Source organism: Anabrus simplex, chromosome 1 (genome assembly GCF_040414725.1).
Source record: "Anabrus simplex isolate iqAnaSimp1 chromosome 1, ASM4041472v1, whole genome shotgun sequence".
Classification (NCBI taxonomy): Eukaryota; Metazoa; Arthropoda; class Insecta; order Orthoptera; family Tettigoniidae; genus Anabrus; species Anabrus simplex.
Genome location: NC_090265.1, coordinates 133,534,603 through 133,562,467, shown reverse-complemented (window position 1 = coordinate 133,562,467; position 27,865 = coordinate 133,534,603). Strand labels below are relative to the sequence as shown.

The window sequence follows — 27,865 nt, the reverse complement described above, 5'->3', positions numbered from 1 at the left end:
TCATACAGAACGCATCCACAGGGAGGTAAAGGAGGACGTTTTTCATGTCAGCGATACTGTTGATCGTTCAATCCTGGACATGATCGCAGACTTTAAACTCGTTGATGTTAAATAAGTGATCACTAAACACGAAAACCTAGAGCGACCATATCGATTTCTAATGTAGACGTCTGGAATATTGAAGTGAAAAAGAAAATCATAACCAGGAGGAATATGACCATGTTTATGCAGTAGATGGATCAAAAGAACGCGCTACATACTTTGAGAACTACGATGACGCTCATTTTGAAGCACGTTCCAGGTTATCTAAAGCTGCCAGTGTTATCCGCGATCGAACATAACACATAGGTAGGCCTAAAATGAATTATCGATTGTAGCTTATATCTTGCATGGTACACGACTGGGTGATATTTTAATGCCGAACTAAGGAATATCGCCTTATTTTTTGTGTTAATACACGATGAAAACCTACAACCTGTTTTCCAGTCAGTGACCGGGTCAGGGATGTAATGAATGAATGAATGAATCATATATAGGCTGTTATTACGATGGGGTCGCCACTCCCAAAGTGATATATTAATGAATGATAGATGCTACGAAATGAGAATGGAGAGTGTTGCTGGAATGAAAGATGACAGGGAAAACCGGAGTACCCGGAGAAAAACCTGTCCCGCCTCCGCTTTGTCCAGCACAAATCTCACATGGAATGACCGGGATTTGAACCACGGTATCCAGCGGTGAGAGGCCGACGCGCTGCCGTCTGAGCCACGGAGGCTCCTGTTAATACACGATGTGTATGTGTATGTTCAGTCTTCAGCCCCAAGGCTGGCTGGATCCTCAACAGCTCTGCCATCAGCTGTCATAGATGGCCTAGGCATTACTGAAGAGGCGTACTAGGGAAATGAGGAGTGAGGTAGTTTCCCGTTGCTTTCCTCACCGAGCCAGCAGTTTCTATTACATATCAGTCTGCCAAGCCCACTGAAATGCTTGCACCAACTGACCCTATGAGCAACATTTTCACACCATTCATAGCAGGGACTGGCTGCAGATGCATTACTAGCATCACTCATACCTTAGTCACTTTCATATTGTCAAAGCCAAGTATAAGACAGAGATAGATCAATGAAAGTAACAAAATTACTCTAGCCCATACCAGAAGACCTAGTGCACTGTAAACACTAGGTCTTGTCAGCAAAGGCACACACGATGTGTAGGCTATATAATTTGTTTTCTTATGCTGCATGATGTCAATGCTTTCTGCCACCAAATTCAATAACAGTTCATTCGATTGGAACGTCATGTTAGGCTTCTTGCTTTGTTTCTGGTTAATAGTGGACATAGCATGCCTTTGCTGGCGAGATATAGTGTTTACAGTGCACTATGTCTTCTGGTATGGGCTAGAATAAATTTGTTACTGTCATTGACCTGTCTCAGTCTCATCCTTGGCTCCTTATGCAGCCAGTCCCTGTTATGGATGGTGTGAAAATCTCGCTCATAGGATCAGTTGGTTCATGCATTTCAGTGGGCTTGGCAGGCTGATATATTATAGCAACGTCTGGCTTGGTGAGGAAATTAACGGGAAACTACCTCACTCCTCATTTCCCTAGTACGTCTCTTCAGTCACGCCTAGGCTATTTATGACAACTGTTGGCGAAGCTGTGGAGGATCAAACCAGACTTCGTGCTGAATACCCAACATGCATACAATTTACAATCGACTATTTGCAAATACCGAATTGTTTACATTTCGATACTGGCGGTAGCAAGTAGTAATTTGTTTCCCGTGCGTCAGTATGAAAAATTTAAGGTTCAAATTCAGATTGAAACGAAAACTTAGTATTGATAAACCGAGATAATACAGACCTCTTACCCGGAGTTCGATTCCCGGCCAGGTCAGGGATTTTTACCTGCATCTGAGGGCTGGTTCAAGGTCCACTCAGCCTACGTGATTACAATTGAGGAGCTATCTAAGGGTGGGATAGCAGCCCCGGTCTAGAAAGGCAATACTAACGGCCGAGAGGATCCATCGTGCTGACCACATGGCACCTCGTAATGCGCCATTGGGTTTGGGAGATGAAACAAAAGCGACCGTTATCCGAGATAATGATATTATCCGAGTCTTCGAAATATAGGATATCAGGAAAAGCAACTGACGTTGGTGAATTCGGGCCTTACTTTAGCCTGGCAGGTGATTTGCAAGAAAATGGTAATATATATCCTTCGTGCTCCAATGACACTGTAAAATAAACTTTCTTGTATCTATAACACCGGTCTATAGTCATAAGTACCTTACTCAAGGCCTTGATCCCCTTCTAAACGTGTGAGACGAATGTAATTTTCTACGTCACGCCACCGTGGTCATATCCTTCCTCCACGAACGGCTCTGTGCTTGTTATCACCGGTCACTCGCATTCCTCTTTACTGCAAGTGTCCCCACACCATAGATCCGGCCGTGTGACAACATTCTACTCTTAACTTCATGACTCTTAATTCTAGATGCAATCACCTGAACAATTCAAGCGCGTTAGTTCTCATAAAAACCGAGCAGTTCTCTCCTATGGAATGTGAAGTGAGCATACGTTGCACCTTGGCCAGAGATAGTGTGTTGTCCTTTAGGTGGCCCACCCCACCCTCTCAGGGTGGGTAATGAAGGCTTTAAAAAATGCAGCTGTTAGTATACAACGAGTAGCATTTGGGGCAGCGAGGTGAGAAATTTATTCCTAGTGTTATTTGTATTAGAGGGCTGTCCTGCGAGGCGTAAATGCAAGAGGAATATGACGAAAACATTATCCAAACTACAACAGAAAAGGGTTCCAAGTTAACAGAGCACGCCGGAGATGATCTGGCTCAGGAATAACCATTCAGCTTCACCTGAGCCTATGTCCTGGAAAAGTGCAGCTGTATTGGGTCTAGGTCTGTTTTTTTTTGTTTTGTTTTTTCAATTGGCTTAACGTCGCACCGACACAGATGGGTTTTGGCGACGATGGGACAGGAATGAGCTAGAAGTGCGATGGAAGCGGTCGTGGCTTTCATTAAGGTACAGCCCCAGAATGTGCCTGGTATTAAAATGGGAAACCACGGAAAACCATCTTCAGGGCTGCCGACAGTGGGGCTCGAACCCACTATATCCCGATTACTGGATATTGGCCGCACTTAAGCGACTGCAGCTATCGAGCTCGGAACTTATGTTTCATGATTATATTTAATAACAGATACATTCTAATAATAAGGTATATTTTTGTTTTAACCTAATGAAATTTGTAAGTTATGGCATTAGAAATACTTCTTTATTAAAGCGTGATGTTAAAGGATGCTATGTTACTAGATTTTCGACCTATGTTAAAAACATTCAAATATATTAGTATATTGTATGACGTGCCACAGTAGTCGTGTTCGCTTGTCACCTGGCACGTGTGTCATAGGTTCGCCTTCCCTGCTAGGCCTACAGGTGATCTGGAAGGTGTTCAAATCGAGCAGGGAAATATGGTAAGTATTTGGGTCGCACTCCACTTGTGTGAATGATAGCAGAAGATCGATAACGCGCTATCATCATGGACTTTGTATTGGAGATGTGTAAGAATAATAGAATATTCTGAGAACTTTTGGATGACACAGATTGCGATCTGATCGGCTACAGTAAAGTACAGTAAGTGAGGCGCTCTGTTGGGCTCCTTACCCATAGAAGGGAAAGCACACTCCACAGGTCCGCAGGATATGTGTCTGCTACCTCCTGCATTGAATGTGTCTATGGTTTGAGCCAGTGTTGTCTTCTGGTTCTACGATCAATTATTGCCGGACACTGCTGTTCATGATCGTTAAACAACCATGGTCAGCCACTGTACAATTCACAGTGGATCGTAATGCATTCAGTAACGAATTCCCAAAACACACGGAGCACAGTGAATGTCTCCATAACTCAAGCAACTAGAATTCCGTGTTCATTTAGCATCTATTATCGCGCTTCCGTCCTACTTGGATAACAGACCTAGCTTTGTTTTCTGGGCTGCTGGTCGATGTTCATAAATGACACGCGGAGGTTTGGAAACTCAAAGCCATCTCGTATGAAAGCATCACTTAACACTGCACTCCTCTGACTTTTATACAACACCTAAGTCTTACCACAGATTGATCTGGGCTTTCTGATGACTTACATGACAAACGGACTACCAAGGCGGCTACTGACCAGCCTGATTGTCTGTAAATATTGAAATATCATGTGATCAGCGTGACAATGTATTAGCCGTATTACTTGGCTCTTGTGGCGAACCCTGTGGAAGGGGGCAGTAGAATAACACCCACGGTATCACCTGCCTGTCGTAAGAGGCGACTAAAAAAAGCGCCAGGGGCTCTCAACTTGGGAGCGTGAATAGGCGACCACGGTTCCTCTAAATGAGTCTGGCATTGCTTCCACTTACTTGTGTCAGCCTCCTCACTTTCATTTGTCCTATTCGACCTCTCTTCGTCAATTGTTGTCGTTTTCCGACTACGGCGGTATTAGAGCATTCGAGACCTAGGGAGTCTTTCATCTTCACGCCATTCGTGGCCCTTGTCTTTCTTTGGCCGATACCTTCATTTTTCTAAGTGTCTAACCCCTTCCATTATTTTCCCTGTGATTAGTGTTAATATAGGATGGTTGCCTACTTGTACTTTCTCTTAAAACAATAACCACCACTACCGGTCACTCTCATGGCAGTGACAGAGTTCAGTTGGCGCGGAAAATACGCCAACTGAGCAACATCGCTCGGCCGATACGCTGTTTTCTTCTCTCAAAACCACTCAACTAAATATAAATCAATATAAAATCAATAATTACATGCAAGCAAAAAACAGTTTTCATTTTAGTGTCATATTCTCACGAGTGTCATAACAAGTCGATCTTTTTACGGCTATGATCACCCAGTAATGAGAAAATGTTCTTTCATAAAATTTACAACAACCTTTCTCACAAATATGAGATGAAGTAAAATCTTGGTCTACAGATCAACAATAAGTTACTTTAAGACGTATTAAAGTCCGATAATGATCAGATTAATACTTTTTAAAGTTATGAATTTTCCAAGTCAGCACTCCGTTGGGAGTGGAAAAAATTCCGTCACTCCTATGTTCAACCTAGATAAAATTTTAAGTGGGTACGATAAAACTTTCAACTCCACATAATCAAAAACCAAACCCCATGGCACAGCATCCCCGAAGGCCTTGGCCTACCAAGCGACCGCTGCTCAGCACGAAAGCTTACAGATTACGAAGTGTCGTCAGCACGATGGATCCTCTCGACCGTTATTCTTGGCTTTCTAGACCGGGACCGCTATCTTACCGTCAGATAGTTGCTCAATTGTAATCACGTAGGCTGAGTGGACCTCGAACCAGCTCTCAGATGCAGGTAAAAACCCCTGACCTGACCGAGAATCGAACCCGAGGCCTCCGGGCAAGAGGCAGTACGCTACCCCTACACCCACATAATTAAACGTAGAATAAGATAAGCTAAATTTTGGTGTATCTTGTTTCTATGTGGGTCAGAAGATAAACTTTTTATTAACGTATACGTTTTTCCATGACAGTTTTTTTTTTTTTTTTTTTTTGCAAGTTGCTTTACGTCTCACCGACACAGATAGGTCTTATGGCGACGATGGGACAGGAAAAGTCTAGGAATCGGAAGGAAGCGGCCGTGGCCTTAAGGTACAACCCCAGCATTTGCCTGGTATGAAAATGGGAAACCATGGAAAACCATCTTCAGGGCTGTCGACAGTGGGGTTCGAACCCACTATCTCCCGGATCCGAGCTCACAGCTGCGCGCTCCTAACCGCACGGCCAACTCGCCCGGTTTCTATGACAGTAATTTCATTACCTCACACATTAGAGACTCCTCAGTTGCCTCAAATATTTAGTGAATCCCGCTCCAACTCTCTGACCAGAATTAAAATTCTTGGGTGAAGCAGAAATCTAGCCAAGGGTAAGAGATAGGGACACAATTTCTATACAACGGCACTGGCAATTGTATGTCTAAACAAGAGAGAGAAGAAAACAAAACAGGCCATGAAGGCCCTTGAAGGAGTGAAAGGTAAAGTTTTCCTTTACCCGTAATCTCCGCGCTAGGTGGAATGCCTGGCCATTATTACTCCGAGGAATTAACCTGGTACCTACTCATTTTTTATGTAGGTTGAGCGAACCTCACGGTCATACACCTAACCAGAAGGGGGAATATCGTTTCTAAATTGTTCGTCTTCCTGACGGGCAGTAGAGCGCGAATCCTTCCGGGTGAATCGAGCGCACACCTTAACTATACCGCGGCTAGGCAGCCCCTTTATGTATACTCCCTGCCGTGTAAGCTTATACACTAAGGGTACACAACCCTACTCTTTCTCCCCTCTTACTACTGAAGATAGTGATTTATTAACTGTTGGGTTCGATTCAGTGTCGCTAATCACACACACCCTACTTGCCGATATGATGTCTTGCAGTTACTGATAATCTTGCAGGTTGGCACTATGTAGTCTATAGTGTATAGCCTTAAGTGCAGTTTTGCTGTCTTAAATATTTGTTGCCACGGCTATAATTATGTTGCAGAGACTGGACCTCACTGACCACATAGACTCACTATGGTTCGAACCGAAGGGCATGAGTAAAAACACTGAAGTAATTACAATTACAGTCGTTACACCAGTAAAGTTGCACAAAAGAGCAATTGTCAACTTCACTATCGAATAAACACTGCAGGTACTTTCCTTGATACGCTTCACTTCAGACGGCGGTGTGAGACATCAGAGGTCATAGGGTCTTGCAACAAGCGATCGACATAGATCCTTGTGTCACAATACATCCCGCACAGGTGGCCTGAATTCGATTGCCACCGACTGAAGCGGGATGCAGTCAGCTTCAGGTTGTGCATTTAATTCCGTATTGAAACCCTGTGATTTTTTTCTACAGATTCACTACTTGAACTTCAGTCGAATGCCGAGATGGTTTCTAATTTACAGGCCACAGTCACTTCCTTCTAAATACCAGCCCTCAAATAATTACAAATATACGGATAGTGGAGAGCCCACTATCTTAAAAGTTTACATCTAATGAGCGTAGGTTGGTGAACACGACGTCCATCGCTGAGTCCGACATTGTTTCTATCTACTTCAGTCACAGTCACCACTGATCTGCATTTAGGGCAGTCGCCCAAGTGGCAGATTCCCTACCTGTTGTTTGCCTAGTCTTTTCTTATATAACTGCAAAAAATTAGGAAGTGAATTGAACATCACCCTTTGTAAATTATTCAAATCCCTAACTCCTCTTCCTATAAGCGAATATTTGCCCCAATTTGTCCTCTTGAATTCCAACTTTATCTTCATACTGTGACTTTTCCTACATTCAAAAACACCACTCAAACTTATTCGTCTACTAATGTCAGTCCACGCCATCTCGCCACTGACAGCTCGGAACATACCACTTAGTCGGGCAGCTCGTCCCCTTTCTCCCAAGTCTTCCCAGCCCAAACTTCCGGCGCTCCTTTACCTGCACTTTCACTAATTATAATATATTAATATCATCATGCATTTAGACGGCACTGCGGTGTAGAAGTAGCGTGCATGCCTCTTACCTGTAGGCCCCGGCTTCGATTCCCGGCCAGATCAGAGCTTCTTACCTGGATGTGAGGGCTGGTTCTAGGTTAACTCAGCTTACGTGTTTATAATTGAGGAGTTATCTGACGGTGAGATAGGGGGCTCGGTCTAGAAAGTCAACAATAACGGCCACAAGACACCTCTTAATCTGCAGGCCTTCAGGATGAGCAGTGATTGCTTGGTAGGCCATGGCCGCTCGGGATTGTGCGCCATGGGGTTTGATTTGGTTTATCATGTATTTATGTTAGATCTTGTTAGCATGTTGTTAGATGAGAGGTGCGGAGGAGTTGCAATTGGCGCCCAGCAGTGCGTTGCGTGTTTTTGTTAAGTTACAGTAGGCCGAGAAATTAGCCAGCACAGACATCTTCAAGGAACTGAAGAACGTATCAGAAATGCTATACCCCGGTTCAGTCACTTCCTGTTCAGGTGGGGCCTAGCTGTGCTCCTGAAAATTAAGATAAGAACAGCTATGGCCAAAAAAGTAATGTCAAATTTGTCCCATTTACGGAAGGATCGCTCACCACTAAAAGTGAGAGTAGTATCCAGTCTGGTATATTCAGTTTTCCTCTGTGGAGCAGAGACGTTGACTGAAAATCGATTCCTTTAAAATGTGGTGCTGGCGAAGAATGTTACGCATACCTTGGACAGCATTTAGCACCAACTATTCCATTATAAACCAACTCAACCTTAGAATCATAAGTTATTATAATCAATATGTAAAGAAAGAGTTTTACAATTCTTTGAACACACTATGCGACGTGGGAATGACAGCATAGAAAAAAGGATCACATTGGAAATGTTTCCGCCAAGAGAGATCGTGGACGAGTTCTCGCCCGAAGGTCGAATATCATCAAGAATATAGATGGATTCAAAATCTTTGGTGCAGCACGTCTGGCCGAGGACCACAAGAGATTGATACAACTGACCAATAGCTATTTTTTTTTTTTTTTTGCTTTACGTCGCTGTCTTATGGCGACTGTGGGATAGGAAAGGCCTAGGAATGGGAAGGAAGCGGCCGTGGCCTTAATTAAGGTACAGCCCCAGCATTTGCTTGGTGTGAAAATGGGGGAAACCACGGAAAACCATCTTCAGGGCTGCTGACTGGGGCTCGAACCCACTATCTCCCTGATGCAAGCTCACAGCTGCGCGCCCGTAACCGCACGGCCAACTCGCCCGGTCTGACCAATAGCCTCCTCGGAGATGACGATCCTCAGAATTGAGGGAACGATAAGAGAGAGAACAGTAGGTACTTGTATTACTATGTTACACAAAAAGATTCATAATCATATGCAAATATACATAAGCTAAACAAATGTGTGAATGCCATATTGGACAAGTGCGTTTTGCTTGAACAATTTAATTTTAATGTGAAAACATCTAGCTTACGTCTAAGGAAATTTTCTTTACTGTAATCGAAGCAAAACATTCTACCATAAAAATTCCCCACTACAGAGAATGTGCGGAGCATTTAATAATTTGATATTAAAAAGCAGAGGCATTGACTTTGATTTTACATTTTCAAAATTTCTTGTTTTGATCAAAGAGATATTCAGAGTATAAAATCAGAATGTTGCAATTTATATATTTATTTCATCTCATTTCATAACAGTGTTTTTAAGAGAGATGTTTCTACTTTTGTTCTTTGTCACCAATATGGCCATTGCTGTAAAGATAATATTGTAGCTTACTGAATCTTAATTTAATTATCTTCTATAAATGATTATGGATGCTACTGTAATATTATATAAGACTGTACTTTTTTACTATTAGTTTACATTTTAGTTTTCGTTTAGTTTTATTAGTTTTCCCTGTTTTTTCTTAATTTGTCAGTTTATAATTTTTACTGCAGTCTATTGTAATTGGAGCATTGCTCTGTTGTAGACTGTATTCAATAAATAAATAAATAAATAAATAAATAAATAAATAAATAAATAAATAAATAAATAAATAAATAAATAAATAAATAAATAAATAAATTTTTAATTAATAGATAGTTGGTATTAAGCATATAGTTTTCCCTATTTGATGTTAAAAGTTGAGCTAAGTTCGCTAATCTTAGAACAAACAGTTTCTTAGGTACGGACCTACAGAATGGGTCTTAAAATATGCAGGATTCATGTCCATCTGCCCTAAAGCTTGGGTTTAATTATCATCTGTCGTCTCTCGGTCTCGACGCCTCTACTTGGCCAGCTGTACATCTCTGCTCCGCTCACCTCACTTACCCACTTTGGTAGAAATTTCTCAATCTCTTTGGGAATTTACTAAACACGAGAGCTTCAGATATATTTACTAGTACTCAACGAGCAAGTAGCTGTCGGTTTGGGTCATGTAGATGAGCTTGTATTCGGGAGACAGTGGGTTCCAACCCCACTGTCGGCAGCCCTGAAGATGGTTTTCCATGGTTTCCCATTTTCACACCTGGCAAATAATGGGACTGTACCTTAATTAAGACCGCGGCCCCTTCCTTCCCACTCCTAGCCCTTTCCTATCCCATCGTCACCATAAGATCTATCTGTATCGGTGCAACGTAAAGTATATTGTAAATATGTATACTAGTACTCACCCTGGCTGCGCGGTGAAACCGTATCCCGAAGCCTGGGGCTGAGCATGGTACGCGTCCCCTAGGCCGGGATTCAATCCTTTGTTGAAGAAACTGTCGAAGGAAGAAGAGGGGTCCGACAAGAAGCTCTCGATATCCGAATGCGGTTGACTTGCAGCATCTGCAACTGTGAAATAAAGTACATTGATTATTTTTCTAATTTTTCTTACAGGTAAAGAACAAATACGTTTTGGAAAAAAGTCGTAATTCTTTCTTTCTTTCTTTCTTTCTTTCTTTCTTTCTTTCTTTCTTATTTCCATGCCTTAATAAGTTCAAACGCCGGCCCCGTGGTGTAGGGGTAGCGTGCATGCCTTCTACCCGGAGGTCCCGAGTTCGATTCCCGGCCAGGTCAGGGATTTTTACCTGGACCTGAGGGCTGGTTCGAGGTTCACTCAACCTACGTGATTAGAATTGAGGAGCTATCTGACGGTGAAATAGCGGCCCCGGTCTCGAAAGCCAAGAATAACAGCCGAGAGGATTTGTCGTGCTGACCACATGACACCTCGCAATATGCAGACCTTCGGGCTGAGCAGCGGTCACTTGGTAGGCTAAGGCCATTCAAGGGCTGTAGTGCCATGGGGTTTGGTTTGGTTTTTTTAATAAGTTCAAACATCAGAGCCAGTCTCAGTGGCTCGGACGGTTGAAGCGCTGGCCTTCTGATTCTAACTTGGCAGCTTCGACCCTGGCTCAGTCCGGTGGTATTTGAAGGTGCTCAAATACGTCAGCCTCGTGTCGGGAGATTTACTGACAGTATCAACATGACTGACTGGAATCCACAGAATGCCCACAACCTGATTTCAGGGAAAGAGGAGTGAAATCACATCAATATCTTCACCTGCCGTGCGGTTAGGGGCGAGCAGCTGTGAGCTCACATCCGGGAGATAGTGGGTTCGAGCCCAACTGTCGGCAGCCCTAAAGATGGTTTTCCGTGGTTTCCCATTTTCACACCAGGCAAATGCTGCGGTTGTACCTTGCTTTACGTCGCACTGACACAGATAGGTCTTATGGCGACGACGGGACAGAAAGGGGCTAGGAGTGGGAAGGAAGCGGCCGTGGCCTTCATTAAGGTACAGCCCCAGCAATGGTATGGTGTGAAAATGGGAAACCACGCAAAACCATCTTCAGGGCTGCCAACAGTGGGGTTCGAACCTACTACCTCTCGGATGCAAGCTCACAGCTGCGCTACTCTAACAGCACGGCCAACTCGCCTGATGTACCTTAATTAAGGCCACGGCCACTTCCTTCCCATTCCTAGGCCTTTCCTGCCCCATCGTCGCCGTAAGACCTATCTGTGTCGGTGCGATGTAAAGCAAATAACAATATATATCTTCACCTGCTGTTCATGAACTACCAACTAGATCCCTAAACACTGTGTACCTGTATGGTTTGAAGAAATTAGAATGTTGAAGTTCTCATAGGATGGGAATTTGCTTTATTGGATTATAGACTTCACCGTCGACACGTTGCATGAATGGTCAGCATACTGCCCTTTGGTTCAGAGGGTCCAGGGTATGATTCCAGGCTGGGTCGGGGATTTTAATCGTTTCTGATTAATTCTTCTGGCTCGGGGACTGGGTGTTGGTGTATGTTCCAACACTCTCCTCTTCATATTCACCCAACACACCTAACTACCAACCATCATAGTAACACATAATAGAGATTACATCCCTCCATATAGGGTTTGCGTCAGGAAGGGCATCCAGCCGTAAAACAGGGCCAAATCTACATGTGCGACGCAGTTCGCACTCACGACCCCACAGATGTGGGAAAAGCGGTAGAAAAAGAAGAAGATCGCAGACTTCTAAATCACCTTTCAGTATGCTTCTTGGTTCAAGGAGTGAGTCCACATAATTTCGTCATTTATTTCGCGATTTTGCTTAAAGGTAAATAGTTCTGCCTTTTAAGCCAAATTTGCAACGTGTCGCACGCATTTTGCGATTTCATGCTTTGCGATTAGCAGATGCATCTAGCAATACCCTCCTGGTATTGTTCCCGTCTGCTTATTCCAGATCACCCTATTGGTGGGGGCGACAGAATTCATCCGCGATATTGCCTGCCTGTCGTAAGAGACGACTCAAACGGGCCCCAAGGCTCCTAATTTTGGAGCGAGGGTTGGCGACCATGGTGTTGTTAGCTGAGCCCTACCATTGTTTCCAGTTACTTTTATGCCATGCTCTTCGTTGTCATCCATCCTATCCGACCTCCCTTGGTCAACTCTTGTTCTTTTCCGACCCAGGCGGTATTAGGTTTTCGAGGCCTAGGGAGTTTTGTTTTAAATTTTCACGCCCTTCCTGGCCCTTCCTTTTCTTTTGCCGATATCTACATTTTTCAAATTGTCGGTCCCCATCCACTTTCCTTCTTCTTATTATTCTTAATCTGTTTACCCTCCAGGGGTGGTTTTTCCCTCGGACTCAGCGAGGGATCCTCGAGCGTGAGACATGGGGTCGGGGATACAACTGGGGAGGATGTCCAGTACCTCGCCCAGGCTGCCCCACTTGCTATGCTAAACAGGGACCTTGTGGTGGGGGATGGGAAGATCGGAAGGGACAGACAAGGAAGAGTGAAGGAAGCGGCAGTGGCCTTAAGTTAAGTACCATCCCGGCATTTGCCTGGAGGAGAAGTGGGAAACAACGGAAAACCACTTCCACCTCTCCTCATTTGACCCCCAAAGGGTGAGTGGACCCCGTTCCAGCCCTCGTGCCACTTTTCAAATTTCGTGGCAGAGCCGGGAATCGAACCCGGACCTCCGGGGGTGGCAGCTAATCACACTAACCACTACACCACAGAGGCGGACCACTTTCCTTCTGATTAGTATTCATAGAGAATGGTTGCCCAGTTGTATTTCCTTTCAAAACAGCAATCACCACCACCTGTTTTTGCCAGAAATTCTCGCTACTTTCATGTCCGTTACTTGCAACTTATGAATAAGATAGCGTGAGTCAACACAATTCTCACTCTCGTTTCCGTACAGAACAGTCGATCTAAAAGCAGACCGATGTAAGAATAATTTCACCCAAGAGGTCACTTCTTCCTTACAGAATGGATAACTGAGGAAGCATTTAAATGGAAGGCTGTACTCACGCGTAAATGCTGCAACATCACCTAGCAAGTCCTGCGCGCAGACGGAGCACAGCAGCACAATGGCCGCCGTGAAAAATATCCTTATACTTCTCAACATGGTGCCCATAAACGGGGAATCCTGCAAACATAAACAGAAAATCATTCGTTAGATTCATGACAACAACATATATCCCCATACATATTAAGAAGGCTGTGAATATAGTAGTAACAAATGGTCCAGACACCCGCAGGAAATCGGGTATGCGCAAATAGGATATGGGAGTGGTCAGGTGGCACTGTTGTCGATGTGTAGTGTGCATTCGACGGGCAACCAGGTGAGAGTGTTGTTGTTGCTGTGTGGCGCTGAAGTGAAGAGTGTCGATTTCACAGCTCTAAAGCAGGGCATCTCAGGGTGCATGCACTCTGCACGGTGCAAAAGACGACTTCGCTTGGTTGACCAGAGTGCAGACCCGCACTCCTCGATTTGGAACAATAGCGCTGTCTCTCTCTTTCCCCACGCCTGTCTCGCTCGATCGGCCTGTCTCCCTCTTCCTCACTTGCTCCGTAGCGCTCCAAATCCGAGCCGAGTTGAGCCGAGCTTAGTCGAGTAGCCCAGAGACGAAGCGTTGGACCGAGCTGAGCCAAGTGGGACCGATGCACTGTGCACAGGAACTCTGCGCCTCGGTTTGCACGCGTAAGATTTTGGGCGTTTGGGAGGCCCTGCTCTAGAGCATGTTTTCAAAAGGTAATCAGCGTTCGTGCAATAAAAACGAGGTTGCACGTGTTATCGAGAATGTTATCGAGGATTACTTGTAGCCTGTGGCGAGAATGCATTACCGTACAGGACAGTTGCACGATGGGTCAAGGCGTTTCTTGCCGGTCAAAATGAGATCCTTGTGACTTCGCCCTGTTTCCGAAGTTGAAGGAAACCCTCCCAGGCCACCGATTTCCTCACGTGGCATCTGTACTCCGCGCAACAGGGCGCTCCGTCCCTATCATCAACAGAAGACACCTTGGCAACGGTCCCCAACGGCTTCTCGACATGTGCGAGTGACCACATTGAAGGAATGTAATGCAATAATTGTACTTGTTAGATCATTAAATATTGCCAGTACTTTATGCACAGCCCTCGTATACGCAGACTACAAAAATTCGAGCACTCGACTATAAATAAATGTTATGAACAATATTTCATGATTTATTTCAATATTTAGAAAAAGTACATTATTATTGTATCCTATTTAGTGATTTGTTTCTAAAGTCCGGCTCCATGGCTAAATGGTTACGGTGCTGGTCTTTGGTCACAGGGGTCCTGGGGTCGATTCCCAGGAGGGTCGGGAATTTTGACCATCATTGGTTAGTTCCGCTGGCACGGAAGCTAGGTGTATGTGTTGTCTTCATCATCATTTCATCCTCATCATGACACGCAGGACGCCTACGGGAGTCAAATCAGAAGACCTGCCGCTGGCAAGCCGAAGTCCTCGGACACATCCCGGCACTAAAAGCCGTACGCCATTCATTTATTTCTAAACACTGTGGTGTGTCCTTTGAGGAAATACAGTATTCCTACAAATTTCCGAAATGTGGAGGGATTGATTTGCAGGTTGAACAGTTTTCACAAACATTTGTTTAAGCTGGAAAAGCAGAGTGACATAATGAGAAATGGCATGTTGACCTATTCCGAACTATTTTCTTTCCACGATATGTTGATATGCTAATGAGTTCGTCGTTTCATCCGCATTAGAACACGAGTGGACCAAACGTTTTTCCGACCCTTCACTCATTGCAAAGGCGTAGCTCATTCACATTCTATCTAATACAGCATAACCTCGATACAACGCTCCCATTGTTGTGCTATCCCGGGTAAAACGCACTTTTTGCTCGGTCCACAGACATTTCCTATAAGAAGCCTGTATGTACATTCTCCATGATATTGCGCTTCTGTCTCATTGAAGACGCTCCATGTCGGTTAATTTTGAGCATATAGGAGAAATAGACATTTTTCGAAAGGACGATGAAAATACTAATCGAAACCAGGAATGACAAACATACAAATTACTGAATATTGCTTAGTTTCCACCCGCTTAATACGCGGCATTCATGAGGTAATTAAAGTAAACTCGTGTCCTCATCCTGAGGTGGAGCAGCTTTTTTCAGGCACACCCCTAATGGAGGTGAGCTGTATGTACCATTTCAACCACATACCAGCTCTCCTGCCATTCTTAAATTTCTGGCAGTAGCGGGAATCGAACCCGGGTCCCCTAGGACAGCAGCTAATAACACTAACCGTTACGCTACGGAAGTGGATTCATGAGGTACCTAGTCCAGCATCTTATCGAGGTTTTGCTATATATCGCAGTGTTGACCGAACCTCTCTTTCTGTAAAGAATGCAGACACATATACCTCCAATCGGCCTTAATCCTAGAACTCATATAGAGGTGAAAGAAGATATAAGTTGCCCCGTCCGGCTCCGTGGATAAAAGGTTAGCGTGTTCGCCTTTGGTCCCAGGTGTCTCGGCCGGATCGGCAAATTTAATCTTCATTGGCTCATTCCGATGGCTCGTGGGTTGGGTGTGCCTGCCGTCTTCAGTAGGTATTAGAATTCATCACAAATAGGGTCCCATACTCATAGAAACGCAGGTTCCATATAAGACGTCAACTCGAAAGACCTGTATCAGGCCTCTCCGGAAGCCACACGCCATTATTATTATTATTATTATTATTATTATTATTATTATTATTATTATTATGGATTCGAAACTTCTGATATCTAGACATGTTAACGGATTTTAATAAGTCTGAATGACTCAAAAGTTTAAGTGACCATGTTATTTGGTAAAAACCCGTGGCGGAATGGCTCCGTTTGGCCTGCCAAGACGGTTAGTGCTCATCCAGATGGCCTGCAGATACTGGAGTGTCACATGATCAGCGTAACATTCTTATCCTATACTTTGGCTTTCTTAACCGGATTCGCTGTCCCTCCTATCAGACAGCTCATCAGTTGGTATCGCGAGGCTGAGTGAAACTCGTTCCAGCCCTCGCTTCAGAATTACAATGTAATACTCTTGGAAATAGAACCAGGGGTTTGCGGGTAAATGGCATGCTTACTCCACGGGGCTTGTTGTTATTTGGTGAGGTGGAATTCGGAATGCAAGGGAGTACATTGAATAAAAATAGTTCTAAATTACGCCGCACGACATATGATACGATCATGTAGCAAAACAAGTTCCTGTTAGAAGAATAACAATAAGAAAGCCAAACCTAACCAAAGTTATGCAACTAAAAACTGAAACGATTATGGTTTAGGAAATCGATTTAAAACTCAGACTATTTCGTTTCCTTGTTTGTATAAAGACGTGTTCATCAGGTTGCCAGAGCCTATGATTTTGAAGGCAGGGACATAGAAGCAAACATTGTGTGATTATTTTTCCCCATACCGAGTGAGTTGGCCGTGCGGTTTGGGTTGCGTAGCTTGAGCTTGAATCCTAACGTCGCCAACCCTGAAGATTTTTTCCCAATTTCAAACCAGGCAAATGCTGGGACTGTACCTTAATTAAGGCCACGACCACTTTCTTCCCAATCCTACCCCTCTCCTATCCCATCGTCACCATAAGACCTATCTGTGTCGGTGTGACGTAAAGCATCTGGTAAAAAAAAGAATCAGCTCCGGTGACATAGGAGAAAACTGGAGGGCCGATGACCTAGCTGTTAGGCCTCTTTAAGCAACAAACATCATCATCATCAACATCAGAAAACTGGAAGCCGCTAAAATCCCCGGCCTGACTATTCTCCAAGGATCTGGACTCGAAGCCCAGTGCAGTTCTCTGACACTTATCTCAGACGTAGCGGAACTGTCCAGTGTTCTGTGATGTAAGCGAATGCGGTTCAGTGATTACCTTTCGAAAACAATACTCATTCCTTTTTCTTTTCTTCCAAGGAATGTTGGTTTATTTTGAAGGTCGCGTGTCTTTTTGCCGATATAACTATTACTTTCATTCTTCACGGTCTTTAAGTCCTCCACTTAAACCACACCAATCTCGCCCTCTCACTTAGCATACCGAGTGGTGCTTACACGCTCCGTAAATGCTGGTGAAAGTATTTACATATTCTCATAGCTTGAAAATAACGAGTGTTTTAATGACAGTTCTACTTTATTTAAATGTTTTTTTGAGATATCGTGGTCAACAGTTCCAAGAACTCAGAATGAGCAGAGCTTTACTCTTAACCTAACCCATTAATGCTTAGTGCCCTCCTATGAGTGCAATTAGTAGATCCTATTTTTAAAAATAAATTCCAATATCTCAGAACAAGATTTACCTAGGATCAACTCCCCTCAAGTCAGTACATACATTCACATACGAGGGTGAGGTGAGTCAATAAATAAGTCGCAAACATGTGTGTGCCTTATACCATTTGAAATTACGCGGGCAAGTTTTGCCAGCAGATGGCAGCATATGTATGCTTTTTACACGACAACTCGCAGGCACTCAGCCCAAGGACGAGGTGAAGATACTCCTTGTATCACTTCCCACTCCTCCCTGCTATCTCTTTCTTCTTCTTAGAAATAATAGCATGTCGGAGGCCATGTAGATTGAGTCGTTGGTCACGCTAGGGGAGCGGGCTTCGGGGCCCCCCCCCCGTAAAAAAAAAGAAAAAGGCACTCAGCCAGTCAGAGGCTGTTAGTGCACGATGACACATGTGTAGCATGACTGTACACGAGAAGAACAGCGTGCAGTTGTGCGTTTCTTGTGGGCCAAAGGACTGTCCACAGAAGAAGTGCATCGCGAAATGCATCCCGTCTATGGTGAAAATTGTTTCTTACGGAGAGCTGTGTTCAATTGGATCCAGAAGTTTAACTATGGCAGGACTTCATGGCACGAATTGTTACGGGGAACGAGTGCTGGGTTCACTACTTTCAACCCGAATGGAATGGAAACATACCGTCTCCCCAACAAGAAAATAGTTCAAGACGATTCCATCGGCCCGCAAGGTTTTGCTCACCGTTTTTCGGGATATGCGGGGAGTCATACACGTTGGCTGCGACAGCAACCAAAGGACTTCTTTGCTGCTGGCTTTCAAGGACTTGTAAAGAGATGGGATAAGTGCCTGAATGTACAGGGTGAATATGTGGAAAAGTGAAATACACTGACTGACAGAGAAAATGCAACACCAAGGAGGAGTGGTTCGAAAGGGATGAAAGTTGGGGAAAAAACAGAGACGGCACGGAAGAATAATTGATGTTTATTTCAAACCGATATGCAGGTTACACAATGCGCACGGCATCGACTCAGTAGGATGTAGGACCACCGCGAGCGGCGATGCACGCAGAAACACGTCGAGGTACAGAGTCAATAAGAGTGCGGATGGTGTCCTGAGGGATGGTTCTCCATTCTCTGTCAACCATTTGCCACAGTTGGTCGTCCGTACGAGGCTGGGGCAGAGTTTACAAACGGCGTCCAATGAGATCCCACACGTGTTCGATTGGTGAGAGATCCGGAGAGTACGCTGGCCACGGAAGCATCTGTACACCTCGTAGAGCCTGTTGGGAGATGCGAGCAGTGTGTGGGCGGGCATTATCCTACTGAAACAGAGCATTGGGCAGCCCTTGAAGGTACGGGAGTGCCACCGGCCGCAGCACATGCTGCACGTAGCGGTGGGCATTTAACGTGCCTTGAATACGCACTAGAGGTGACGTGGAATTATACGCAATAGCGCCCCAAACCATGATGCCGCGTTGTCTAACGGTAGGGCGCTCCACAGTTACTGCCGGATTTGACCTTTCTCCACGCCGACGCCACACTCGTCTGCGGTGACTATCACTAACAGAACAGAAGCGTGACTCATCGGAGAACACGACGTTCCGCCATTCCCTCATCCAAGTCGCTCTAGCCCGGCACCATGCCAGGCGTGCACGTCTATGCTGTGGAGTCAATGGTAGTCTTCTGAGCGGACGCCGGGAGTGCAGGCCTCCTTCAACCAATCGATGGGAAATTGTTCTGGTCGATATTGGAACAGCCAGGGTGTCTTGCACATGCTGAAGAATGGCAGTTGACGTGGCGTGCGGGGCTGCCACCGCTTGGCGGCGGATGCGCCGATCCTCGCGTGCTGACGTCACTCGGGCTGCGCCTGGACCCCTCGCACGTGCCACATGTCCCTGCGCCAACCATCTTCGCCACAGGCGCTGCACCGTGGACACATCCCTATGGGTATCGGCTGCGATTTGACGAAGCGACCAACCTGCCCTTCTCAGCCCGATCACCATACCCCTCGTAAAGTCGTCTGTCTGCTGGAAATGCCTCCGTTGACGGCGGCCTGGCATTCTTAGCTATACACGTGTCCTGTGGCACACGACAACACGTTCTACAATGACTGTCGGCTGAGAAATCACGGTACGAAGTGGACCATTCGCCAACGCCGTGTCCCATTTATCGTTCGCTACGTGCGCAGCACAGCGGCGCATTTCACATCATGAGCATACCTCAGTGACGTCAGTCTACCCTGCAATTGGCATAAAGTTCTGACCACTCCTTCTTGGTGTTGCATTTGCTCTGTCAGTCAGTGTACATAAGGAATGATGAATGATAATAATCAAAGAATGATTTTAAGAAAAATTCCTGGACCAAAAAATGTGCTCACACGTACCGATTACGCAGTAACAAAGAAGTATATAAAACATGCAGCAGCATTTCAAATACAATACGCAAACGAAGGGTAAAATTCTTTGGACATATTTCAAGCATTCCCGACGACAGACTCACTAAGAATGTTTTAACCATTTCAACAAGCCCAATAGGAAAGGCAACTCTTATGGTAAGTGGTTTGTTAACACTAAGAAGGATCTGCAGAAAGTGAACATCATGGATCAGGAACCACTTTCACAAACAAGATACACACATTTGAGTGGTTCCTAGAGTTAGAAACAGCGACCAAGGAGAAACAACATTGGACGGCTGAAAAGAAAGAAGCTGTAAGCAAGGGAATGAAAATCGAAATCGTGAGGAGTTATTTACGTGGCCCATAGTTGGTCAAAATCGATTATGAATGAATTGTTTCTAATTATATATCTATGTATGTCCAAACCTTGTCCCGTTTCTCTCGGGGTCGGGTATGAGGTGAGATGAATCTGTTGTGGCGAGTTTTATGACCGGATGCCATAAGAGAAATTGTTTGTCCAACCCTTGTCCCGTTTCTCTACGGAGTGGGTATGAGGTGAGAGGAATCTGTCGTAGCGAGTTTTATGACCGGATACCCTTCCTGGCGTCAACCTCATCAGATAAGTTGCTGAGATAAAATGAATGACGTGACATATGACAGGGGGAGAGGGCCCAGTGCCGGCACATACTCCCGTCGAATAGCACCAAGGCTTAATGTCTCCATCCGACGGACGAATCACTATCAACAGCAGCATATGCCCTAATCTAGTGATTAGAAATTGTATACCACCACCTCCCCTACCTTGCCGGCCGACGATAATAATAACTTCGTTTGGCCATTTCTAGCCGAGTGCAGCCCTTGTAAGGCAGACCCTCCGATGAGGGTGGGCGGCATCCGCCATGTGTAGGTAACTGCGTGTTATTGTGGTGGAGGATAATGTTATGTGTGGTGTGTGAGTTGCAGGGATGTTGGGGACAGCACAAACACCCAGCCCCCGGGCCATTGGAATTAGCCAATGAAGGTTAAAATCCCCGACCCGGCAGGGAATCGAACCCAGGACCCTCCGAACCGAAAGCCAGTACGCTGACCATTCAGCCAACGAGTCGGACAACATTCTTATGATGAAAAGTTTTTCAACTAACGGGATTCGAACCGGCTAACCACGGTGTTTAGACTTCATCGCCAAGGAGGGAGACCTAGCTTAATACGGGGAAAATAGGCCAATATTCATTCGATTGTTATATATGCTACAAACGTTGTTGACAAATGCTGCACCTATCCCAGTATTGGCATGCTTCAGAGCAATCAGAAGCAACTTCAATAATGTCAAAATTCTAATTATAACATTTTCAAATAAAATGTTCAAAATGTCCCGCCTTTTTAACAATATATCACGGTTTCCTTCATAATCCTCTTACTGATTTACGGATAATTATGAATTTTTCAGAGTTTCCTCCCATAGTGTTGTACTACAATCTGTACGTCGTTCAGATCAATAGGATTTAAATTAGATTTTATATAACATTTTTATTTAAAAACTATAAATATTTTCTGGTGCTCGGAATAAAAACGCGACAAAAACTCCAAATCACAGTCTATGTTAATGATTGAGGTTCATTTTGTAGCTGGAGTTTTGATACACACTTTAAAAAAGGAAAAGTACGAAAATTCTTATAAACTTGGAATTTATAAGGGAAACAGAGATATATAGTTAAAAAGGTGGGAAATTTTGAAAATTTTATTTTAAAATATTAAAATTCTGACATTATTAAAGTTGCTCCTGATTGCCAGGAAGCATGCCAATACTGGGTTATGTGTAGGAATTGTCAACAACAATTGTAGCATATTTAACAATCGAATGAATATTAACCTATTTTTTCCTTTGTTAAGCTGGGTCTCCCTCCTTACGATCATGGCCACCAGGCGGGCTACAATTTAACTGAATAAGTAGGTAAAATATAGAAATGAGATGAAATGAATGACATGATATATGATGAGAAAGGAGAGGGTGAAGCTCAGTGCCGGCACGTAGCATACTCCTGTCGAATAACACCGTAGCGTCTGCTCAAGGCTTTACAACCCCAACTGACAGACGAATCACCATCAACAGCGTTCAGGCACGCAATCGAGTGACTATAAATTGTATACCACCACTTCTCCTATCCTGTCGACCAAAATTCTAATGGTGATTTTTTTTTCGATCAACGGGACTTGAACCTGCTATCCACGGTGTGGGACCATATAGACTTCACGCCTTAATGATCTTGGCCACACCACGCGGGCCTCTCTGTTCATACATCTATCTTTCACAGCATTCACGAATCACACGAATTAAACTTTTTATGAGTAATTTCAGAAACTTATTAAAGTGAAGTCCGCCTCTGTGGTGATGTGGTTAGTGTGATTAGCTGCCACCCCCGGAGGCCCGCGTTCGATTCCCGGCTCTGCCACGAAATTTGAAAAGTGGTACGAGGGCTGAAAAGGGGTCCACTCAACCTCAGGAGGTCAAATGAGTAGAGATGAGTTCGATTCCCACCTAAGCCATCCTGGAAGTGGTTTTCCGTGGTTTCCCACTTCTCCTCCAGCCAAATGCCGGGATGGTACCGAACTTAAGGCCACGGCGCTCCCTTCCCTCTTCCTTATCTATCCCTTCCAATCTTCCCAGGTTCGTACCCCACTGTCGGCAGCCCTGAAAATGGTTTTCCGTGGTTTCCCATTTTCACACCAGGCAAATGCTGGGGCTGTACCTTAATTAAGGCCACGGCCGCTTCCTTCCCACTCCTAGCCCTTTCCTGTCCCATCGTCGCCGTAAGACCTATCTGTGTCGGTGCGACGTAAAACAACTAGCAAAAAAAAAAAAAGCAATCTTCCCATCCCCTGCAAGGCCCCTGTTCAGCATAGGAGGTGAGGCCGCCTGGGCGTGGTACTGATCATTCTCCCCAGTTGTATCCCCGACCCAGAGTCTCACATTCCAGGACACTGCCCTTGAGTCGGTAAAGGTGGGATCCCTCGCTGAGTCCGAGGGAAAAACCAACCCTGGAGGGTAAACAGATTAAGAAGCAGAAGAAGATTAAAGTGAACCCCTGTTTCGCGAAATAGTGCGAAAAATGCGAAAATGCAAGAAATTCATTGGATAAAGCAAGTGACAATGCACAAAAACTTTTCCTCGAGAACTGTTAGAGTTACTAAGAAAATGCTTGTAAATATTTTTCTTAGAAACTAAATTCGAAGTACGCTTTGTGGGCTCCATTTTAATAAGACTTTTATGAAGAAAATTTACTTTGAAGCGTTTCATTCGTGTACTTCCGTCTGAAGTGCTTCTTATTTTCCTTTGCTGCATGATCACCTTAAGACGTAACGTGATAGTAAGTGGCCTGTGTGTTAACCAAAGGCACCAGCTGTAATCTTGTCAAATTTTAGCATGATTGGTCAAGTAGATATTACGTAAAAGACGTCTTGTTTTTGCAGAAGTTGTAGTCCTAATAGTAGATGACCTAAACATCGCCTGGTTCCAGGTTGAAATACTGCATTTTTCATCAAGATGAAGGAACACTGGAAATCCAGAAAGGCTGACAAGTGTTAAGCGTGGTCCTATGAGGCCGAAACGACATGTTAAATAATAATGAAAATGAAAATCCACAGCCTGTTTGCTGTTTCACTCGGGTCAGGAATGGAATGAACGAAGCCCCATCTAACGGTGAGAATAGGAACTGTACCGGCTGCTGAAGCCTGTCGCACTCCTCTGGGGCAATGTTTAATGACTGACGAATGAAATTAAATGATATTGGAAAGTCTTTCTGGAATTAAAGATGACAAGGAAAATCGGAGTACACGGAGAAAAACCTGTCCCGCCTCCTCTTTGTCCAGCATAAATTTCTCATGGAGAGAACCACGGAACCTAACAGTGAGAGGCTAGCGCGCTGCCGCCTGAGCCACGGAAGCTCTTAAATAATAATAATAAGAAGAAGAAGAAGAAGAGGAGGAAGAAGAAGAATTACAATAATGTTATTAGCTCAACATTCCTTCAATTGCTGTAGACGTCTGAAGTGTGAATCTCCGTTCATCATTTGTATACCCAGAGGAAAGGGAGAAGAAGCTTAACCGAATAAAGCCATCTCAATTGAATTCTTTAGCTCTAAGTTCTTATCACGCAGCAATGACGCTCGGCGGGCTCGATGTCATTAGCGACCAGACTATCAACATGAAATTCCGTTTCGCCACTTAAAGGAATGTTTATCGCATGACGAACAGCGAGTAAGAAGTATAATTCAGTACCCCCTCCTATTCGTAGTTTCCGCATGCTAATCATTTTGCCATTGAGCCGGACAAATTCATGTCTTCGTCCCGAGGTGGTACAGCTCTTTTCAGGTACACACCATTAATGGAAGTGAGCTGTCCGACTCGTTGGCTGAACGATCAGCGTACTGGCCTTCGGTTCAGAGGGTCCCGGGTTCGATTCCCGGCCGGGTCGGGGATTTTAACCTTAATTGGTTAATTCCAATGGCACGGGGCTGGGTGTATGTGTTGTCTTCATCATCATTTCATCCTCATCACGACGCGCAGGTCACCTACGGGTGTCAAATAGAAAGACCTGCACCAGGCGAGCCGAACCCGTCCTGGGATATCCCGACACTAAAAGCCATACGACATTTCATGGAAGTGAGCTGTATATACCATTTTAATTACATACCAGCTCTCCTGCCATTCTTAAAACTCTGTCAGTACCTGGAATCGAACCCGCTCCTCCAAAAAAAACGGGAGTTAACAGTTACACTATGGAGGCAGCTTAAAATTATTTGCATGTATAAATATTAAAGCGAAATATTTTAGGTGCTTCTGTGAAATATTTAGACTTAGATACGTAAATATTTCAGTAGAAATCGCTCATCAGTTTCATAATTTGTTCAATATTTAATGTAAGAACTACAATTAAGTACAGTGAAAGGGTTTGCATGACTTAGCTCTAAGAGTAGGATCTCTGTATCGACCGAGCGAGTTGGCCGTGCGGTTAGGGTCGCGTAGCTGTGCGTTTGCATTCGGGAGAGGCTGCGCAGCTTTGAAGGTGGTTTTCCGCAGTTTCCCCACTTTCAAACCAAGCAACTGCTGGGAATGTACCTTAATTAAGGTCGCGGCCACTATCTTCTCAGTCCTAGCTCTTTCCCGTCCTTCTTTCGCCGAAAACATTCGATGTGTTAGTGCAGCGTTAAACCACTAGAAAAAAAAAATTCCCACCGACTTTTTAATTCGGTCTTTGCAGGAGCATTACCTATATTAGTTATCGGAGTGTTACAGTATGGTTCGGCCAAACTTCCGGGACACATCCTTCACAAGAAAATATGTTACATGAACATGAGTCCGGAAACGCTTTATTTTCATGTTAGAATTTATTTTCTGCAATACATCATCATCATCTTCTTTGCATTTTCCCACTCTTGCAATATTTCTTCCACTTCTGTCGATCCATAGCGTCCTGGGGGCTGAGTTTGGTGAGCCGCAAGTCATCTCTTACCTAGTCCAGCAAGCATCCTTGAGGTCGCCCACGAGATCGACGACCCTCCAAATTCAGTTAAATGGCAGTCTTTGGTACTGAATTTTCACTGCCACGGAATACAGTATTCGCCCATACCACCCAAGGCGTGTTTCACGCATTTTCTCTGTGATTGGGGCAATCTTGAATTTCTTCCGCGCAACATTGTTTCTGAAATGGTTTAGTCGAGTCAAGCCTTTGGCCATCGCAGGATCTTTATTTCCATGGCATGAGGTGCCTGTTCATGCTTCGATGTTGTAGACCCCCATTCAGCTCCATAAAGGGCCACCGGTCTGATCACTGTGCGGTAGACTTTAGATTTTAGATGCAGTGGAATTTTGTTATCGCACAGGACTCCAGCAACTTGGCGCCATTTCATCTTCGCGGCACTGATTCTTGTAGTATCATCGGGAAGTGGTTGTGGTGGTAGTGAATTTTGCTTTAAGAGGAAGTACAACTAGGTAATCATCCTCTCTGAACAACTTCAGTGGAAACGAAATTTAAAATAAAACAAAATCATTTATTCTACGAAAGAATTTTGACATCGGGAATCGTACTGGAGTCCGAGGTAATCCATGACCCTAGGTATTTGAATTGGGTCATTTTTAAGTTCAACAGCACACACAGTGATCGCACTATCAATTTGGTTACCTCATTCCAGGTTCCCATTCCTCTTCGGATTTAATTTAATCCCAAATTCTACGAGACGCATCTTCCACTCTTGTATATGCTGTTCGAGGCCCTCACGTGCCTCCTTAGCTAGCATGACATCGTTAGCGTATAATAACGTCCACTGATGTCTCATCTGGATGTCATTTATGATGGCTTTCATGCAGAGTGTGAAGAGTAATGGGGAGAAGGCTGATCCTTGATGGACACGTATACTGATATGGTAGATACCGGACGTTCCTGCTGCACACCGTCGTGAACTAGTGGACTTTCTGCACAAAAGTTTCACCCAGTTGACATAGGCTCATTGTCAGCCAAATGAGATCATGTGGCGCTCTGTCGAATGCCTTTTTCAAATCAAGAAAGGCCAAGTGAACTGTCTTCCTTTCCTCGTGGTGTCTTTTCACCAATAGACGAAGAGCAAAGTCACACTGGTTAGATGAGACAGTGATGATATTTCATAATATCGCATCGTATCTGTATCTCGCATCTGCAACTCCACATAGTGCATTAATCAGGAGAAACACATAGGAAGAGAACGAACCAGCATACCACATGAAATGTTCAAAATGCCCTCCGCTAACAATGATATATGCATCAACCGGCCAGCGCATCAGCAATTGTGTCCTGAAAGTTTGGCCGTAACTTCTTGTTACTTCGTGTGCGGTATACTCGGAGTAATCATACTCTTTCCACTTGTATACATACTAGTTTGAGTTTGGAATCAAATAATATTTAAACCAGGTTCATGTTTAGAACGTAGTTGGTCACGGGTGAACACCGCGTTCACCTGAAAGACATTACACTACACTGAATCTGGTTGTCTGGAAGCGATTGTTCCACAGCCGACATTAATAACGTGTTGTTTGTTTGTTTGTTTGTTTGTTTGTTTGTTTGTTTGTTTGTTTGTTTGTTTGTTTGTTTGTTTGTTTGTTTGTTTGTTTGCTCCTTTGCAACACTGGAAAGGAAAGGAAGGGGGTTCATCTTCCTAGGCCGACAACTGTTTAATCTACAGATAATGATCCCAGCGCTCATCCCGCGACCAACGGAGAGTTAGTTAACCTTACCGGTGAAACTATCAAAATAGAAGCAGAATCATATATCTATCATATATCGAGCCACTAGCCTGATATCTTTCTGGTTACACACAAGACCACGGTATGTACACTCAACCCCACAAAATACGGCCGGCAAAGAAATATGCGAGGACATTCGTAAACTGTTGATAGCCAGTGGCCGAAGAGATGCTTCCTGGGGCTTCTACCACTTTCACAATACGCTCATCCTGTTTCAAACAAGAGGGTTTTGAAAGAGACGGCCAAATTTTCTGTGGGTGAGTGCACTTACTGCAATTATCTAAAACCGAAAGCAATGTAACTGACATGTACTAAGGCAAGGGTATTTCGAAGATACAATTTAGTGTCCCACCCAAAAATAGTAGGATTATATTGCCCTAGACTGCGACATCCCTTCCCCACGTGAAAAAAATTTTCAATTGAATTCTTTAAAAATAAATAATTTTAGAATAGGTACAAGATCTGGAAAAGGTAAAAAATATACAGATAATTTCTGCTATACAATGCATGTACCAGAATGATACCAGAAAGATCGTTTATTGAGCAAGTTTTTCCATTATTTAACACAAAAGAAGGATAAAGGTAAAATATTTTAAATTGGTCATACTTAGAAATATTTGGGAAGGGTGTTCCAAATAATGGGCGGCCTCACGGTGTAGGCATAGCGTGTCTA

At 44.3% G+C, this 27,865-nt stretch overlaps 1 protein-coding gene across 2 annotated transcripts in view; it reads right to left on the bottom strand.

Moving 5' to 3' along the window:
- Positions 1–27,865, bottom strand: part of Pxd (Peroxidase) — a 310,908-nt gene that overhangs the window by 68,197 nt on the left and 214,846 nt on the right. For both annotated transcript variants that reach the window (XM_067139197.2, XM_067139206.2), the window contains 2 exons: positions 13,287–13,404; positions 10,170–10,332 (listed from right to left, as the gene is read on the bottom strand). In XM_067139197.2, coding sequence (XP_066995298.2) covers positions 10,170–10,332; positions 13,287–13,404 — 281 coding nt within the window. The remainder of the gene's footprint in view (positions 1–10,169; positions 10,333–13,286; positions 13,405–27,865) is intronic.